General features: G+C 48.2%; 1 protein-coding gene across 1 annotated transcript; it reads right to left on the bottom strand.

Moving 5' to 3' along the window:
* Nucleotides 1–9775: 9775 nt before the first annotated feature.
* VGLL2 (vestigial like family member 2) lies at nt 9776–16623 on the bottom strand. Its single transcript, XM_026123523.2, has 4 exons — nt 16543–16623; nt 13871–14162; nt 11739–12248; nt 9776–10671 (listed from the first exon to the last, which is right to left on the bottom strand). Exons 1-4 carry the CDS (start codon nt 16621–16623, stop codon nt 10631–10633), a joined length of 924 nt encoding a protein of 307 aa, XP_025979308.1. The 3' UTR covers nt 9776–10630.
* Between the last annotated feature and the right edge of the window lie 2890 nt (nt 16624–19513).

Genomic DNA, 19513 nt, shown 5'->3' with positions numbered 1-19513 from the left:
TCCCTCCTGTGAAATTCTCCTGGTGAATTCCTTTCCCTCCTCGAACTGACCGTTTATGCATATCCTTTTTCTCTAATCTTTTAGCCAGTTATGTATCCAGGTGAAGAGCCTTCCTCATGGAAAATTCAGCTTCCTTAAAAACCTTTGGTGGACGACTTTGTACAAAGCCTTTTGGAAATCCAATTAGATTATTTCAGCTGGAGCATCCTTTTCCATGTTTGTTGATCAGTTCAGAGAACTCCATTAGCCTGTGAGACAGAAGAGCCTTTTTCAAAGGCTGTTAACTTTTCTCAAGTAGATTGAACTATATGAGATCGGTGTTGACTTTTTCAGAATCTGGTGGCTTTTCAATTTTTAATCTCTCTTTTCTTGTTAGGTACTTTGTCCTGTTAGGTACTTCCGCTGAGACTGAAATTGAGAAAGCTGAAAATACTCTGCAAATGGGCAGGATGCTGTAACTTATTTAGATATAAAAGACATCAGTGCCATGGTTTAGACTGTACTTTGCAGTGAGCTTTAGGGCTTTAGCAATTGCTTTGCCTGTGGTTCTTAGCACCTGTGGGGACTGCTGTTAGCCTCCTCTGGTTTGGCCTGGGAGAGTGGGCAGGGACCGGACCACCCTTGGGCACCTACTGCTGATGCCTTGCCTGGGAGGAGGAGCTGTGTGTCCTTGGGCATTGATCAAGGGATGCCCCAGGTGGTTCTCTGGGCCGCAGCCAGGTGAGTGTCTCAGGCTTTTCCTTGTTCCTTGATGTCAGCACAGTCACTTGGCAAGATTACTGAGCCCCAATGGTTAGCATGCTTCAGACGTGATACCACTGGTGACCTACTAGTGCCAGGCTCTCAACTGGCAGTGCTGAATTCTGATCCGTGCTTGGACGGACATGGACATCTAAATGGCTTTACATGACATATCTAATCTCTCAACTGCAAATTTGACATCCGTATGAGTGGATGAAGAATATTTACTATTACCTATGAATAGTATTTACTACTGCATACCATACATGCTGTGGTGATTAATTAATATCTGTAAATTATTTTGTAAATGTGAAGGGCCAGGGTAGAATCAGTAGATATTATTTATTTACTAAGGTAGACTTTTCAGTGGCATCATTTTTATGTTTTAAAGCATAGTAGGTCTACTGTGTTCAGTTCCTGCAGTGGTTTGGTCTACACCAGGCAACACCTATCCATCTTTGCATTTCTCTTTCTCAGAGCTGCTCACAAGGGAGCACTGGTGTGCTCCCAGCACACCAGTGACCAAATCTGTCCAAAAACTGATTACCTGGCTCTTTCCACTTCTGACCACAAGCAAGATCCTACATTCATAAACAGATGCCTTATGGAAGAAACATGGAGTCCTTATCGGGTGAAAGAGAAAGTTATGGCCTCTTTGTGTGTAGCTCTTGATGAGAGACATGCTGAGCTTCAGTGGGATCACTCGGTTTACTCCTGTGTGCTGCAGGTGGAGTGAGTGCTCAGCAATGTAAAATGAGAGCTAAGGCAAAGTGGTTGTCAGGAGCTCCAAAGGGAAAACTTAAACAGCTTGAGAGGAGGAATTCCTGAGAGGTGATGGGAGAGGGAAAAGAGCGGTTTGCTTCTTTACAACATATATAGCATGCGATGGACAAATGTGGGGCATTCAGATGCTTTTTCTTCCTTTTCATATTTAACAGTCAGGTCTCATCTACTCTGGGAGACCCTATCATCTATAGTTTAATGGCATTGTCTCAAGATTCAGGGAACTTAAAAATGACCAGCAGAAAGGAGAAAGGTTGTACTGCTATACTGCTAACCCAGGTGTTTTCTAGAAGCATCTCACCTCCAAAGACTAATAGGTGGTGGGGACAGGGATGGCAAGGGCTGTGTGCACTGCAGCCTCGCTTACCTGAGAAGCTCTAGCCAGAATCCAGGCAGGAAGTTCCTCACAACTTGGCAAAGTTGGTTTTCCTCAGCTTTCATGGCATCCTAGATAACAAGACTAATAAAATCCACAAGGTGCCTCAAAATATGGTTCTCTCACCACCTTTATCCCAGGTACAAGGAAGGCACAAAGATCCTTATTGAAGGTCTCATAACAGCACCCTTGCTTGACATCTTACAGCTGTTTTCAGCAAAGAGGGTTTTACCATTGATCTGAATCAACTAGCGTCTCTATTCTTTCCTATTTTTTTCTTAGACATTTTTTCTATTTTTTTCTTAGATATTTTTTCTATTTTTTTTCTTAGATATTTTCTGCATGCTGTCTATGATGGTTTGAGTCCTCTTCTCTGTGATCTGGGGTTAGGACTATTCATTTTAATCTTAACTGTGAAGGCAAACTTTCTTCTAGATTCGGACTTACCTCTTCTCTACACAGAGCTGGTCTTAGCTATAACAGATCTAAGAACAGTTATTATAGAAAAGAATGTCTGTAAAAGAGCCTCTATAGCTCTGTTAGTGGTTAAAAAGTTCTAGTTCACCTTCATTTCTTTTAATTGATTCTTTTAAGTTTTTCTCACAAATGCGTGTGTGCTGGAGTGAGTTGCAGGAGCTTGCATGCCAGATGGATTTTTCCAACTATCATGGCTCTATTTATAATGACACTTGGCATTTCTAACTGGCATTATGTTTTAACTCTAATAAATAACCAGAAACCCAGTGCTTCAAGGCCAAGTGATGATGCCAAAATATTGTCATTATTGCCGGTGACATGACTGATACTACCGTATAAAATAACCTTTTTTATAATGTGTTAACTTCTTCTTCAGATGACATCTTCAGTTTGGAGGATGTGGATCACTGCCTTTCACTTTTACTATCTTTTACAACAAGAGCTGTAAAATAGCCACTCTCTATTTAGATACCAATCCCTTTTGCAATGCTATTGACATAGCTGACTCTTCTCCTTGTTTTCCTTCTCCTATCTTGCCTGACAGTACAAGTCATTTAGTGGTTGTTAGAGATGTGGCTGCTGAAACCCCTTTATTCTCCTGCATAGTATGATAAGCAACAACACTTACCTATTTATCTGTGCTATAGGAAATTCAGTGGAGTTTCGATGTTCGCTTCTAGCACCAGAAACCCACTGCTCCGATTAATCTTCTGGTGTATTTCTCTTCAAGCGCCCAATCTCAAGCATCTTTCCAGGTGCACAGCGCTGACCCTGTGTAAATTCTCAGTAATTTCCAGTCACAAATATGTTTAACTTTCTTTTACACAGAAACAGAAGTTACAGAATTCTGGGAGTCACAGAATTAACCTTTTATAAGAATATATCTTCTTTCAGTCTCCACATTTCTTTAATCTGACATCGTAACAACCCCTAAAGATGGAAACCTACTCACACAGTCCAGCTCTATGGTCTTCAAGTAGGATATTGCCAATTTTATGCCTTCTAGTTTGTTTGCCAACACAGTCTTTGCTATCATTACAAAGGTATTATTCTGTAGCTTTTGGTTCTGTTGCTGAAGGCACTAAGCATATTCCAGAATTTTCCTCTACCTGAAACTGCTAAAATCAAGTTAGTGGAATTTGTGGAATTAGTTTGTGTACACAAACACATGAGCACAGATGTCAGTCTTGTACCTTCTAGGCTTTCTTTCATTAGCTCCATTCTATATTTGCAGACAGAGGGGTTTTGCTAATTTTGGTAAAGCTTTGATAAGACTTGTTGTTCCAGACTGATGCATATCTTGAAGCACAGACTTTTTACTCGCAAGGTGTCCAGCTGATAGAAAGTACTGATATAAGCATTTCTAGATGGAATCTGTAAGAATCAATATAACAGCTTAATGCCTGAGTACTGGGATATCAAGGTGTAGCTCACACCGCCACACTGTATGCAGGAGCACTTAGATACACTTCTCCACTACATAGGGAGAAGAGACCAGCAACAGCTGCACAATTACTGTTACACCCACTGCTTTCACTTCCAAATTTTTAAAACCCATTGGCCCATATGGTGCACTTCATGCATTGTGTATAGTTGTGTGACTCTAATTCATGAACAAAACTTTCCAAAACATAAATGTGCAATGTCTGATCTGACACCAGTCTGCTACGGTGAGAATTATGCCATTGACTGGCAAGAGAGAAAATTAAGTTGTGCAGGTGACCATGAGCTAATTTCAGAAAGAAGGAAGGAGCAGGCAATGTATGTCACACACGCTTAATCCTTGTCTGAGCTTTCCCTCATACTTGCTACTGGAAAATAATAATAAATAAAAAAAAAATAATTTTTTTAATAATAATTTTTAAATATGTCATTTGGCTTCTGTTTGAGGACAGGCAAATTAAGATTATTCTTTAAGGCTTTACACTGCAACAATATGATGAGCATATACAAACAACTCTGCTCTCCTGTTTTGCACAGAGAGGTCAGGGAACGGAGAGCCATTAAAAACCACAGTCAGTCATCAAACACGTCCTCTTGCGTACTTTACCCAGAGGTGGCTCTTGGCTTTAGTGGCAGCGTCACCTGGTTAGACGCTGACATTTGTCTTCACAGTAGCAAGCTGAGAAGGGACTACTGGTTCTGCTCCCTGCCAGCATTCAATTTTAATGTTAAATAATTAATACAGGCATCAAAAATGAGGGAAAAATGACACACTTGGAAATATCTTTGAAAGTCTTTGCACACTTAGTCGTGGCGTGTTCTTGCTGCTGTAAGATTAGGCAGTCAGTATGGGCCAGGTGAGGTGTCACCAAGAAAAGGGTTTGGCTTTTTTGTAGTCCAGTTGTCAGGCATGCACGCATTAGTCATCACTAAAATCAAGGTTTCCCACTCCTCACTTTTGGGTTCCTCCTAATTTTTTCAACATTTTTCCTCAGGAAATGCTTTCTGAAATACCTTCTTGTTGTTTCAAGATAGAGATGCATTTCTTGGTGCAAAGCGTCACCAAAAATCTCTTCAACATTTTTTGATTCAATTCAAATCGTGTGAGTAAAATGCAAGGATCTTCATGAAAACAACATAGGAAAGTTTGACGACGAAGTGGCTGAAGCTGAGACTGCCCTATTGGTACCACATTTGCACAATTGTGCTCTGGCTCAAATCACAGACTCTTATTTCTTTTAAGAAATATATATGTTTCTAGGCACAAGAAAAAAACAAATAAAAAATGTGAACAATAATATGGCTTTTAGCAGACGGAGTTATGTGCAATGGTGTTGGGCTATGATTGAAAATGTGTGACTTACTCTAAGGGCTATGCAAATATAAGGATTACAAATTCCTATGATTTGCACATTTTTTAAAATTGCAAGAGTGGCAAAAATGCTAAGTGGCAAAGCAAAACTGTAAGGTGCCCTAGGAAATATGCTCCCAAGGAGGGTAAGCAAACACATGCAAGTGCCTTCTTAAACACAGGATCTGCATTTTCTTAGCAGAATAAACTCTCTGCCTTGACTCTCTGTGCTCTCACTGGAGGTCACGGCTAGTGACAACTGGGAGCTGTTTCTGGAGTCTCTCTTGCCTTTTTAGGTTATGAGGGTCTCTGTGTATTTAGGATAATATGATTGACAGCTCCACTCCGGCCCCAATTAGCACCCTATAATTTATTAGCTTCTGCTTTCAGATTATGCGCTAACTTCACAAATATTTCAACCACGGAAACAGCAGCTATCAAGTGTCCCTTTCCTGATCCAGCTCACTGTGGCTGCAGTTAAATACACGGAGGGAGCTGTGCAGGTCTGTCAAGAGAGAATAATCATTTGTGTCTGTGTGCAACTGGGGCTGTCGCAGGCTGTCTTTAGGACTCCATTGGTGGAAAAAAATAGTTGTTCCACTGGATTAGGTAGTAGGACTTGGTCCCTGCCACAGGGGTATGGTGCAGGATCGGAAGCCAGTGTGCTGGTTCTTCTGGAGAGGGTCTGCGTTTGCCTGATTTTGCTGCTTGCATAAACGCTGATGCTTCACTTATGTGCAGACAGCACTGATAGGAAAGTTTGTGTCCCTCCTAACTCCATCCCTTTGCTTCCTACTGCTGAAGCGTGAGGCCAGTGGAGTGAGTGCAAGAGAGAGGCGACAGAGAGAAGAGTGAGATGTGGAGGCAGTTTTGGACCTGAAGTCAGGGAGAGGAAGAAAAGAGGTGAGCAAGTCAGGAGGGGGGAGGGAGGCCAAAAACACTGGGAACAAGGAGGGCGCTGCACAGCTCACCTGGGCTAGGTGGGGCAGGACAGTTCTCCATTTTGGTACTTAGCTGATGCATCCTTAAAGCAACGCCCTAGCCAGGCTGCGTTTCTGGGCTGCAGCCGAGCTCCAGCAAAGAAGGGTTCCCACACGCGTCGACATAGCCGAGCACCCGGGGCCCGGCCCTGTCCATGTCCATGGGGGCGCATGGCTGGGGGCTGCAGCATCCGTTGGACAGAGGAGCCTTCAGCTCCTTCCCTCGCCCCTGCAGGGGGCACGGGCAGGAGCAGCAGGCAGCAGCCATGCAGGCGGCCCCAGCTGCGGCACCTCTGGGTTTAGGCTCTTCACCTTCTGTGCACATTATTCACAGATTATCCCTGATTGTGGAAAGAGGAGGCACAGCAAAATTGACTCCTCCCATATGATTAGAGAGGGACACTAATAGGGGCGTCCTTCTAGTCGAGTTGCTGGTCACTGCAGTGATTTCAGAGCACACTGGAACCATGGTGGGAATGAAATTAGCAGTTTGGCTCCCAAGGCTGCAACCCCAAAGCTTAAGATCTGTCTGAAACGAGGCTTTTCATTTCTCATTTTTCATTTTTCTTCTTTTTTCATTTTTCATTTTTCTTCTTTTTTCTTTTTCTTTTTCTTTTTCCTTTTTTCTTTTCCTCTTCCTTTTTCCCTTTTCCTTTTTCCTTTTTCCTTTTTTCCTTTTTTCTCTTTTTTCATTTTCTTTCACTATCCTCAATTTCCCCTGCTTTCCTATGAAAAATTGCCTAACCTACAAAGTGAATACTTCAGTCCTCCAAATAATCACGCCACAAAGTCTGTCTCCTTCTCCGGCTGTAATTGCTCCTCTGGGTGGCAGGCCAGGGAAGCCGGCCAGGACACCACAATCCCCTGGAGGAGCTGGCTCACCTTCCTGCAATCATAAGGGCATGTTAATTACAACCCTTGCCCAGAAAAAGGTGCATGAAAACTGTCAGTCAGAGAGCCCTGATGCATCCAAAACCACCCGTAGCATTTTCATCCCTTCTAGGAAGGGACCAACCTTTAAGCCCTCGCTAGAACTTGTCATGAACTTAAATAGGACTTCAAAGGGTAAGTGAGAAGGGATGGCAGCCTCTCCTGACCCAAGGAGGAGACAGGGCGGATACATTTCCCTGAGATGGGCAGCACACAATCCACGGAGCACACAGAGGATTATTCAGACCCTGCCTCTCCTCCCCACCTCCTCCTCCAGGGGCTCATATGGAAAAAAACACTGGAAAAGAAGGTGGGAAGTAGGAAACAACATCTCAAAGCTAGCTAACATTAGCCAGTTGTGTCTACTGTAAATGCTAGGGCACTTATATATTGCTCTAAAAAACTCTATACTGCATTCTTCCAAGTACTGCCATAAGGGAGCTCCTCACTAAAATAAGGTGGAGGTTGCTGCCATAAATAGTATATCCCATCCATGCTTCCATCCTTTCCCTGACAAAGATCAGTGTTAAGCTCAGAGTTCATTAAAATGGTATTTCCTTGTGCTTTGCTAAGCTTCAGTTATTTTCTGCATGGGAAAGAAATGTCTGCAGTGAATATAGCCAGAGTTCATTTTACAAACCCTTAAAAGTTGCTTGCATTTAGCCCTGGCGAATGCTCTCCCTATGCCTGGTACTGCAACACTGCCGCAAAGCCCCTTGCTCTGCCACCTTCCCCAGGCTCTGCATGAACAGGTCAGGAGACGTGTGAGTTTGTCGCAGCCAGGCTGACTTGTTCTTTAGCTCTGTAACTAGCCAGCACAAGCACCGCGGTGCTAACCCGGGTGTGATCTTCACAGGAGGGGCACCGTGAGTATCTGCTCGTTAGGCTGCAGGACTGGACACCTACAGTCCCACTCTTCTCTTGTATGACAAGCATGTGGCATATAAGACATACATATATATGTATATATAAAAGAGGTGTTCCTTTTGTACTCACAGGTGACCTGCAAGCATTCATAATTTAAACAACTAACTTGGCGCTGGGGGTGACCTCCCCTTGGGACAGCAGAATAACCTACATGGAGCAAAACTCTGCAGCGGTTAGCCAGAACAGGGCATGTAATCTTTCAAATTGCAATCCCACCACAGTAGCAGTACTTTTTAAAAGTTGTTTGTACAGTGCCTAATACTCTAAGCCACACTCTCGACTTTGGTGCTTGCCTGCTTTCACAATACAGCAATAAACGAGTACTTGGAGAATAAGTGTTGATACCAATAGTCATGTATGCGTTGCATAAATGCTCATGCTGAAAAAAATCACAGTCAAAAGGAATTGTAAATGCCAATGAAATAAATGACTGGTTTTTGCTTACATGAATGTTTCCAAATATATTTTGGCCATATTGTCCAGTCCTCCTCCATATGAATTGCAGAGGACAGGAGCAAAAAAAGAAAGGAAAAAAGAAACAGTTGCAGTGGGGCACAGCTAACATTAGAGCCAGATTAATCTTTTAAAAAATACTTTTGAAAAGCCTAAAAAACAGCAAGCAGGTGTTGACAAAATGATACCATCATCCCCAAGCCTCTGTAACAATGAAGTTAGGTGCCATTTTTACTTTTCTTCCTCAGATCATTTTTGGTTTGACTGGTAATATAAATCCTGAAGTCCTTCACTTTTCCTCTGCAGCTTGTCTGGGAGACTGAGCAAGAAATTCTCATGGGTATGTTTGGCTGAAAGAGGCACAGCAAGTCACCTGCTGCCTTTTGCAGCGCTCTGGCTGGGGATGCTCTGCATACGCTGTATTCCAGAGCAACTCCTTGCCAGCTCCCCGTAATATTTACCCACGCTGCTTTATTTTATTCTCACTATTCAGATTCCTATCCTTTCCCATCGCTGTAGTTAGTGCTGATCTGAAACCTAGGAGAGGCAAGTTAGTTATTCATAACTCCGTTTCCAACACGTGGTTCACATTAACAGTAATCTTCCCTCTCATGTTATGTCAGAACATCGGAAGGTAACATACTCTCTCATCACAGTGCAGAAGTGCATTTTCTACTGCATCATTTACTGCAGGGTAGCTGCTTCTCCCAGTGTCAAAAAGGTGACGTTAGGACTTGAATTCACTGAACTTTGATAGTCTTCAAAGACATTGCATTAAAAAAAAAACAGAAAACAAAATATGGTAGTGTTGGGATCAGATTCTTTGCATATAAAAAACAGCCTTCAGGTAGAGGGGGGAAAATGCCATTTCTGCACTGTTGTCATTAATTATTTATCACTCTATAATAGCTAAAATCCCATCTTCTATCAGGTTTGTTGAGAAATGGGTTATTATGTAATGGCATCCTTGCTTTAACCCATCGTACAGATATACCATACACTAAAATATAGTATTGCTATACCCCTGCATTTTTTCTTCTTTTGTATTTATTGCTCTATTATTTTATACTCACTGAGATAATATTTTGCACTGTTAGGATTTCCATTTAGCTTTAATGCAAAGTAATAAAATAACTCACTTCATCCACACTACAGGTATTTTTCCTATTTCATCCTGAAGTTTCTAGTTTGCCTCATTACTCTTGTTCAGTTAAGTTCCTCATAAAAGCACACAGGGTGAAAGAAGAAGATACTTTTAATGCAGCTCTCCTACAGTTAAATAGATATCTTGTTTCCCCCTTCAAAAAAAAAAAAAAAAACCTATTAAAGTGACAAAATGACAGCAACACATAGACAAAGAGAAATATTAGAGGCAACCCAGACCTATTGTCCCTTATGTGCCTTTCTTTGTGGTGTTCCTCTTAAAGGCCGTTGGGATGGGGTGGAGCAGTTTCTTCACATTTCTCTTCCCTCCCCCTTCTTTAATAGGATTTTTCTTTCATGGTAAAATGTTTCTTGTAAAAAAAAAAATATATATATATATATCCAATGCAAATGTTGTGCCAAACTCTGAGAAGTGCCACCTTGGTTTTCATATTTCTGGATTTTGAACAGTTGTTCCTGGAACAGCTGCATTTCTGTAAGCCCAAGGCAGGTGGCCCAAGCTAGACACTTGCCACTCATAACCACAAAGCTGAAAGATCTGACCAGTTTTTTGATAGTCCAAAAATGTTCATGAATTCCCAACTTCTTCTCCTTTTACTTTTCTATAAAGTAAAAATCCAGTTCAAAATTGCTAAATAGTTTTCCCACATTGCTTTCAAGAAATAATTTTCACTGCCATAAAAAAAAATATTCACACCACTAAAAAAAGAAGATTTCCTCTGTCACCTGTAAGAAGACCAGTGGTTTTGCATCACCATCTGACATGTCATTTGACTCTTTTAAAGTAGTCTGACTGCAGTTCTCAGTGTGGAATTTGTTTAAATAAAAGTTCAAAGTCTTTGGCTCTCCTCTTTCAACAGAAGGATTTTCCTCTCCAAAATGAGTCTAAAGTACCGTCCTCGCATTGCCAGGCCGTTTTAAGTCCCGTTGTCTTTCCATGAGCTTCAGGGCCACAGTGGGCTTGGAAAAGAGCAAGGGGGATCTAGAAGGCTTTGAGGCAGCAGATCAGCTCAGAAGGGATCCACCACAGAAGGAGTAACGTCGAGCTGCAAACCAAGACCAGAAGCTGTTACAAACTGACCCAATTTCGGCTCTGAATGTCACCATGTCTAACAGGCAGAGATCTACAGGGGAGAGCCAGGGTAAGAGGAGTGAAGGACAGCTCTAAAACCAGTATAGGTCCTTGCTTTTATCCTGAGGCTGTAAACCTGAGAATGGAGAGAAGAAAAAAAAAGGGAAGAAGAAAAATAGGTATAGGCATTTAGGACAGAGAAAGACAAACTTCTTTACTGCTGCAAGAGGCCAGAGACTCCCCAGCAGTGGAAGGAAGTAGCAAAGAGAAGAACCCAAACTAAACCAGCGACAGACACACGGCCCCTTTCACCTAGCGTGAGGCCACCAAGAGGAGCCGTATGTGGATGGAGTAACCAAATTGCAGCATGAAGTAATGCTTCTGAGAGCGGGCTTTCTTTGTGTCCACCACCACTGCCTTGGGAAGTGCTGGCTGTGCCTGTGTCACCTTCCTGTCCCTGATGTGGCCCCTGGCCTTATGTCCAGGCACCTGACCAGGCATGGGATTCCAGTGCGAACTTGCAACTGTGCTTTCCTTTCAAAATGTGGGAGAAAAAATAAGGAGAGCCTAGAAACGAACCTTCAATTTTATGGAGGTCTGCACTTGTGCACCCAAGTCAGCCCGTGGAGGGAGCAAGCCCTTGAGGTGGCTCCGTCCTGCTCCAGCTCTCGCTGCTCAAGGCAAGAGCAGGGCTAGGGCCAGGACAAGAGCACTTCGAAGCAACCAGTTTCTTCAGGACGTGTTTGCCACAATTCAAAGGGTGCTGGGGGAGCTGATGTGTTGCTTGGTCCCATCCTCCCCCTTCTTCCTCGCTTGTCTGGTCCAAGAATCTTCTGAGAGGGGCAGCAAGGGCAGAGCTCAGGTGTCTCCCATGAGACCTCTCTCTCGCCTACTTTATTTACGCAAAGCAGCACACCAGCTGCCCCTCCACAAGGGCTACTTCCCTGTCACCTTAAGGACAGCAAGTGGAGGGGAAGGAGATGGGGGCTGAGGTTGAGCTCAGCTGGGGGAACCCCAAAGGGGCCGAGAGAAGCTCTTTACCTGCATCCACATTGAGGCTGAGGCTCTGTGCCATGTCCCCCGCAGTGTTGGGGAAGGGTCCTGGTGTCGTCCAGGCCGCAGCAGCCCCCGCCTCACTCTTGCCCAGTTCGCACTGGGGGCTGACTGGCGTGGGTACGGAGGCGGGCGTGAGGCGGTGGGGGCGGACAGAGGCGGTGGGTACTAGCAGCGAGCCGTAGCGGGGGTCAAAGTGGGGTCCATAGACCTCGTGCATGGTGGCGGGACGGGGGTAGGCACTGCTCTGTGTCCCGATGTAGGGGTGGTGGTGGTGGTGGTGGTGATGGTGGGCATGGTGCCAGGGCTCGGGGCCGCCCTGGTGCAGGTGGCCATGCAGCGAGGCCGGTGAGTAGGGGTCGGCGGTGGCGAAGGGCAGCTCGCTGTGGGTGGCAGCCGCCAAGGGGCTGCTCAGGGTGGCGGGGACGGAGGAGGGCTGGTACGTGCTGTTCCAGAAGGATGGTGGGAAGCTGCGCTGGCTCATAGGGAAGGAGCCGTCTAGGTGAAGAGAGTGGGGCAGGGGAGAGAGCGAAAGAGGAAGATAAGCATGAACACCCAGCGAGTACTGATCTCCTTCCCCAGGGCTCTGCCCCTCTCCAGACCTCTTACTCAAAACCAGACCCTCTAATTCCCTTTATCCCCCAGGCGACTGCCAAGCACAAGAAATTGCTCTAGGTGAATATAGATACCTCCCCAGCTAAACATCCGACAGACCTAGCCCAGGGCTTATCCATGAAACTGGAACAATTTGCTCCAGGTTTCTTTTGGTGGGTATTTAGGGAAAAAGACTTATCTAAGGTGAGGGATGTCTCTTTTCCTTAATAGTAGAGACTGAGTTGGAAACTACTGCCCCACAGTAGTTTCTGGGGGTTGTTTTTTTCTTGTTTGTCTTTGTAATAATCTCCCTATCTACGCATTTACGCCCGGCACCTCAGAGGATGCCTGACCCTGCAGGGAAACCGGTTGCTTCTCAGCACAGTTTCAAAGGGGGCAGGGGCAGGATGAGATTTGACTAGGGGTCAGCTTGAATTTTCTGAACACTTGGGGGCAATTTCCCCATCTGTTATCCTGAACTTATGCCTGTTTCTCGGGTATATATTAACATATATTTGGAAAACACTCTGCAGTTCTTATTAGGACTGGCAGGGCAAAGGACAAGGACCCTGCGTTTTCTTTGCCTGTTAAGCAGAGGGCAAGATGGAATATTAATAGCATAGACAGAGATGTTAAGCATTATTGATTGAGAATGCTGTGCATTCTGGAGACAAATAAAAACTGTGCTCGTAGTACCCATCTGCCAGGGAGGTATGCCAGCTCTACGCCTCTGGCAGTGCTCAGAAGAAAGGGAAGTGGTTCATTACGGTCAAGGAAATCTCCTCTCCTGCCATCAATTCCAGTGCTGAATATCTTTCAGCCGTGAAATATTTCAACTAGTATTTCACCCTTCGTAACCACCGGCAGGAATTCATGGAGAGGCTGGGAAACCTTCGGGCGGGCTCTCGGCTGGGCAGGGAGCCCCGTCAGGGAGGGCCCCCGAAAATCCAGAAGTGCCGACGCCGGGCGGCTCAGAGGGCGGAGGAGAAACGAGGGGGATGTTTAACTCCGGGTGTCCCCTGGGTGTCGCCGCGAGTCGGGCGAGGCTGAACCCGCAGCGCGCCGCGGGGAGCTGCGCGGCGGGCTGCTTGAACGCCCCCGTTTCCTACGATTTAGGGTCCTTGTCTCTGCTCCGGCACCAACCGCGGCGGTGCTACGCGCAGGGCGAGATTTAGGGACATCAATAATTTGCTTTTTAAAGGTGGGAAGCTGGCGAAATCGTTTCCACTTTTTTTGCTCTGTTGCGTTGCAAATTTTCAATTATCAACGCACGGATCTTAAAGCCGCCCCGGCGGGGACCGGCGGGGGAGGCTCTTTTCGGCGCTGCACACCCTGCAGCTCGGGCTCCCTTGGAGCTCCGTGGAGTTTTGCTTCCCTTTGTAGCCCCCGGCGAGGCCAGTCGCCCGCGGCGTGAGGACCTGTTTCTCCCCCGCGAGGGGAAGCCGCAGCCCCGAGCACCCCCCCTCCCCGCCGCGGCACCCGCGGCTCCGCGCAGCCTGCGCGGCCCTGCGCGGCCCTGCGCTCACCCCGCCAGGAGCCGGCGTTCCGCGCCGCCTTCGCGCTGCCGAGCGAGAAGCTGCTGGGCTGGCTGAGCGCCCGGCTGAAGTGCTCGTCCACCACGGCGCTGATGTCCCCCTGGAAGTAGGTGAAGAGGACGCACCGGGAGTTGATGTACTCGGCCTCGGGGGGTCGCTCCTTCTCGGGGCTGCAGTCCTCCTCCTTGATGCTGGCCGGGGCATGGCTGGAGAAGGAGCTGCTGGTGCTGGCGCTGCTGCCGCTCTCCGGGGCTTCTTGCATTTTGGAGTAAAAGGCGAGTTTCTGTCGGGCGGTGGGGGAGGGAGAGGAGGGAGGGGAAAAAAACCCACAGCCGGTCACGCCGTGCGGCGGAGCCGGGGGCACCGGCCGCAGGTCCCTGCGCCGTCGAGGTGCGGCACCGTGTCCGCTTCCGCAGCCTGCCCCGACGGTGCGAGAGCCGCCTCGCCCCCACGGTGCCCAGCAGCAGCTCATCGTCCTTGCCCCCCATCGCGGCATTTCTGCACCCCCACGTCCCGAGGGGACAGCGAAGAGCCTGCAAATGCGGCTGGAGCTGCGGCCGCGGGAGACGCCGACACGGCTGGGGCGGGAGAGCCCCGCGCGGGGCGGAGGCCGCGGCCGGACGGGGCCGCTGGCGCGGCGGCGAGTTCAGCGCCCGACCCGGAGCCCCGCACACGGAGGCGTTTTGCGGGCCGGCTGCGGGACGCTGCGGCCGCCGAGGGGCGAAATGCGGGGCTCGGGGGCAGCGGGCGCAGGCGGCCGCTCACCTACGGCGCGGCCGCGGGCCGCAGCGGGGAGAGGCGAGCGCCGCTGGCCCCGGCCTCCCGAAGTGTGACTGCAGACAAGATCTGTCCCCAAAGCACGTCCTGTAAACCACGGCGGCGAGGAGGAGGAAGGGAAGAAAAGGGCTGGCAGCCTCAAACACATTTCAGGGCAAAAAGCATTTCCTTGGCAAGCAAGAAGCTCCAGGTATTTCCTACAAGATTAGGCTGTTTTTACTGGATTCCGTTGGGGGGGGGGGGACAAGACGAAGGGAAAAAAGAGCATTCAGAAGTTTGCTGGATGTTTCCCATGTTTTCTTTTTCCGTGTTAGCGTGCTCGCAGCTGCCGGGAGCTTCTCAGAAATGAGCGATGGGGCGCGGAGCGGGCTGGGCGCTGCGGGCGGAGCGGCGCTGGGCCGGGCCGGGCCGGCCGCGCCGGGCGGCGGGAGAAGCACCGAGGGGGCGGGCGGGCGGGAGCCGGGTCAGCGCCCGGGGCCAAGGCACGCGAGATATTTAATAATGTCACTCCTTCATGATGAGCGCCTTTCCACTTGGCTGCCGGCTCGGCCATTGAGGTAATAATCATCCCCCTAAATAATGTCACGGAGCAGTGGGGAGGGGAGGAGGCAAGGTGGGGGAAGACATCATTTGCTATTTGTAACAGGTATTCCGGGCCCTGTGCCAGGCGCTGGAGGTGGGTCACGGAGCCCCGTGTCACACGGGCTGCACCACGCCAAGGGCTGCGCAGAGCCGCGGGGGGCGAAGCGGGGCGGGGCCGCCTGGCCCCGGCCCTGCAGGGCCGGAGCTGCCGCCCGCCAGGGACCCGGGGAGCTTCTGTCTCTATCGAGCCCTTTTTTCGTTTGCTGGGATATCCCGCTTTCCATTTCTGGAAGGAATAAGGTGGAGGCGGTGGAAAACAGAGAAACCCAGAGCTAGAAAGTATTGTCCAGCAGGTGCAGCTCGGAGAAAATCATCTGGGTTCTTGATGGGACAGCGTACACCCTGGGTGCAAAGTTCTCGACGGACTTCATAGGCCACGAAGTACTCCCGCGTTTGGCAGTATCATTTTATCGAAATCCTGGGATTAATCGATCCCCTTGATAACCGGGCCTGAGCTGCACGCAGCTCGGCGGCGACACCTTATCCCTAGCCACAAAACCCCCGCGGGTGTTTCGAAGGCGACCGCCGCCTCCGGGCGGCCCGTGGGACAGCGCCGCGGGAGCGGGGAGCATCCCCGGGATGCGGCTGCCTCCCCGAAGCCTTGCGCACCCCTCGGGGCTGGCGCTTCCTCCCCCGCAAAGCAGCCGGAGCAACCCGACCGCCTCCTCCCCGAGGCTCCGCGGCACCCTCACACCCCCCCACTTCCAGAGGGAAAATGCGGAGCGTCCGGCCCGGTGCCAGTCGCAGAGGGCTGGTAAAATAGCAGCCCGCAGTCAGGACCGGCGAGGCTTTTCCCCGCGGCGGCTGCAGGATGTCCCCGCGGCCCCTCGCCGCCCCGGGCCGCCCGAGCGCCGCCCGCGTCCCCGCGGCACCAGCATCGCTAGAGCCCGCCTCGGGGAAAGAGAGAAAAAAGAACCCCCGAAACCGCACAGGAAAAAAAGACAACCAAAAAACCCCCACCGACACCGAAAAACCCACCGAGGGTTAAAATCCCGCTCCCGAGGCAGCCCGCACACCTCAGATCGCCGCCGGCGGACATACCCTGGGCGAGCAGCCGGCCGAGCCCCGCGCAAAGGTGGGATGCAGTCCCGCTCCGCTCACCATCGCAGCCTCCCAGATCTTCCCCCACCCTTTCCCCTCCCCTTCTCCTTTTCCCTTTTTCCTTTTGGTAAGGCCCCAGACGGCCATCCTCCAGATGACACCCCTCCCACCCGGTGCCTCTCGCCGCTGCCCCCCGCACGTACCTGGTGGTAGGGGCTGTAGGCTGCTGCGAAGTACGGCTGGGCAGGACCGTAGACTTGGTACATAACATCCAGGCAGCTCATGGCTGAGCGCGGCGGACAGTAATGTTTTTTGTCATCAACCCGCGCGGCGCGGAGCGGAGCGGAGCAGTGCTTCGCGGGAGGGAGGCTGCCGGGGGTTAAGAGGCACCGCTCCGCGGTGGGAGGAGTGAGGGGGCACCGCGCCGCGCCGCGCCGCGGCGACACCCCCCGCCCTCCCTCCTTCCTTGCCTCCCTCGCTATAGCGCGGCTGCCGCCCGGCGCTCGGACGCCCGCAAACGCGCGGCGCGGGCGGAGGGTCTCCGCGGCGCTTCAGCGGGGCGTCGCAGCGCGGGACGCGCACCGGGGCGGGCAGGGAGGGCGGCGGGACCGGAGGCGGCCGGGCGCGGAGCGGGGCGCCGGGCGGCTCCGGCCGCGGGGGTCCGCGTCAGCCCGCGGTGCCGCCACCGAAGCGAGCGGGGCTGAAGGTTGGACAGACCAAAGCAGGGAAAGGTTATAGCTGTCCCACGGGGAGGAAGCCGCCCAGAAACTTTGAATAACGACAGATCCCAGCAGTGACGATTCTTTCGCATCCGACAGGAGCGGCGCTTGGGGCAAAGAGCACGTGAAAAGAACAAATTATCACGTAGGACGTTTAATTATCCAGTTATTATTATTTAATTATCCAGTTATTATCATTAAACTGGACGCAGCCCATAGCTTTCTGTGGAGGACTACACGCACAGCCATGAATTGATGAATGCATCTTAACTCTTAATTTTGACGACGAGGCATAGGAAGGAGATTAGTTTGTAACATAGAGGTGCAAGTTCTCATTTCAGTACCAACCCTTCGAAACATTCAGATTCATAGTATGGGTCAAAAGAGACCCATGTGAAAAGAGACTCTTTTTTGTCGTTTTTAAGCATATATAATAAAGCCAGAAGAACTGCAGAAGAGAAAGAAAGAAAGAAAGAAAGAGAGAAAGAGAGAAAGAAAGAGAAAGCAAATGCTTTCAATTTTTGCTTATTTGCAAAATTACGGGAAAAAAAATCTAAAAATAATGAGCATCTTGAATTTTGAAGATCTCGAATTCTTTAACTGGATTTTATCAGAAAACCCTTATTCTTTAAAAATGAACATTTGTCTGTTTCTCTAAAAATTATATTATTTATATTCCAAATGCTAGGAATTATTCTGAATGCTTGTCCTTGGCAAAAAAATAATATTTCAGTGCCTACTAAGTATGATTTAAAAATTTTTCTGCTCCTGGTGCAGATTCATATTTCACACATTTATTTTCTCTCTCCATCAGTTTGGTAAATCTGTTTTTCATGCTGAACCTCCACCTGGAACTGAACGGCTGCATGGTTCAGCCCCAGCACAGCTCCTTCCCCTATTTCACATCAGTGGTTGAGATGTGAACAAGAGAAAGAACTGATAGTATTAGGCCTTAAGAAAGAAATGCATCTCATTCTCTACCATTTTATTTCTTCTGAGTAAAAGCAGATAGAGAGAAGCAGCAAAGTAAGGACTCAGTCTGTGGCTGGCATCCAAAATAAGGCAGTCTGCTAAGGAACAGCCCCTCTGCTGCTTGCAGCAAGAGACCGAAGGACCTCACTTGAGACCATGGGACCTTACTTCTGCTGCTCTTTGTGTTTCCCCTCTCGTGAAAGGCAGGGCAGGCTGTCAGCTTGAATGTCACCTTCTCCATGGTGGAGACATCTGTGCACGTTTCAAAGGTAACGGTATGCTGGGTGATGATATGCAAAAAAAGGTCCATTTCTCAGAAGGCAAGTCTGCTTCAAAAACATACTCTAAAAGACACAGTGTACTTTCCTGCTGCCTATACAAGCTCTTCGCAAGCAACTTTGTGCAAAACCAAAGCTGCAATACCTGACACTTGTCAAGGTGGAGCATTTGCTTCATATAAAGAAAAAACCCATGGTATAGAAGCACTGCATGGTGCTATGTGCTATGATGTGACAGTCTAGGCTGTGCACCCCAGAGAATCTCTCTTTGAGGGCTGAATCTGGTGGGTTTACTTCACACTCAAGTGCATGTTAGTGGAATTAGAGCTGATGATGCAGTTTGGTGTGGACTCTGTTTCTTCTATAAACAGCTATGTGACTGAAAACCTGGCTAATGTAAGACACAAGCAAACACGAGTGCTTTAATGCAGAGAAGTACAAGCATTCATGAAAAAGTGCTGGCATTGTTTTGCCTTTTCAATGCACTCTGTATAATCAGTCCTTGTATAGGAAATTATCCTGGAAACTAAGGGTCAGAAACTATCTTTATTCACTAGTGATCTCACTGCATATTTACAGTTATATATAAATAGTTTTTCTTGGTTCTAACTAAAGAATTTTAGGTGGGTTGAGTCACATAAGGAGCTACAAAGGCTTGGAAAAAACAGCTGAGACATATCTCCCAGAGAAAATCATGGCAGCAGTGAAGGAAAGAACACTTTTAGGAAGGATGTGGGTTAGAACTAGCTGTGTACCATTAACACACTGCTGTGGGCCTTGTCCTATGGTCATACACTGGTAATGTTTCGTAGCAGCAATGTGAAAAGAAAATCTTGTGTTGTAGTTTACTGTTAGAAATAAAGAATTAGGGGTTCTGACAATTAGCAAGATGCAGAAAGTACAGCTTTATTTGGAAAAAAATCTTATAAAGCAATTCAAAGTTATCTTCTAAGAAACCTTTCACAAAAGAAGAATCGGGTCTTACTGTGAATGACTCAATGGACAAGTATACAAATCATCAAATAAAGCATTAGCATTCATAAAGACTGGGACAAAAAAGTAATGAAAACTTGATAGTCCAACTATATTTTTTGCTCACCTACCCTGGAAATAGTACATCCAATGCCAGCATGTCCACACAGTTTGCAAAAGTTTGACCAGAGAACCTCATGTTTAATCTGGAGATTAAATATTTATAACACCAG

The sequence above is a fragment of the Dromaius novaehollandiae genome, chromosome 3 (genome assembly GCF_036370855.1).
Source record: "Dromaius novaehollandiae isolate bDroNov1 chromosome 3, bDroNov1.hap1, whole genome shotgun sequence".
NCBI lineage: Eukaryota > Metazoa > Chordata > Aves > Casuariiformes > Dromaiidae > Dromaius > Dromaius novaehollandiae.
The sequence above is the reverse complement of the archived record's forward strand: the minus strand, read 5'-3'. Positions and strand labels throughout refer to the sequence as shown.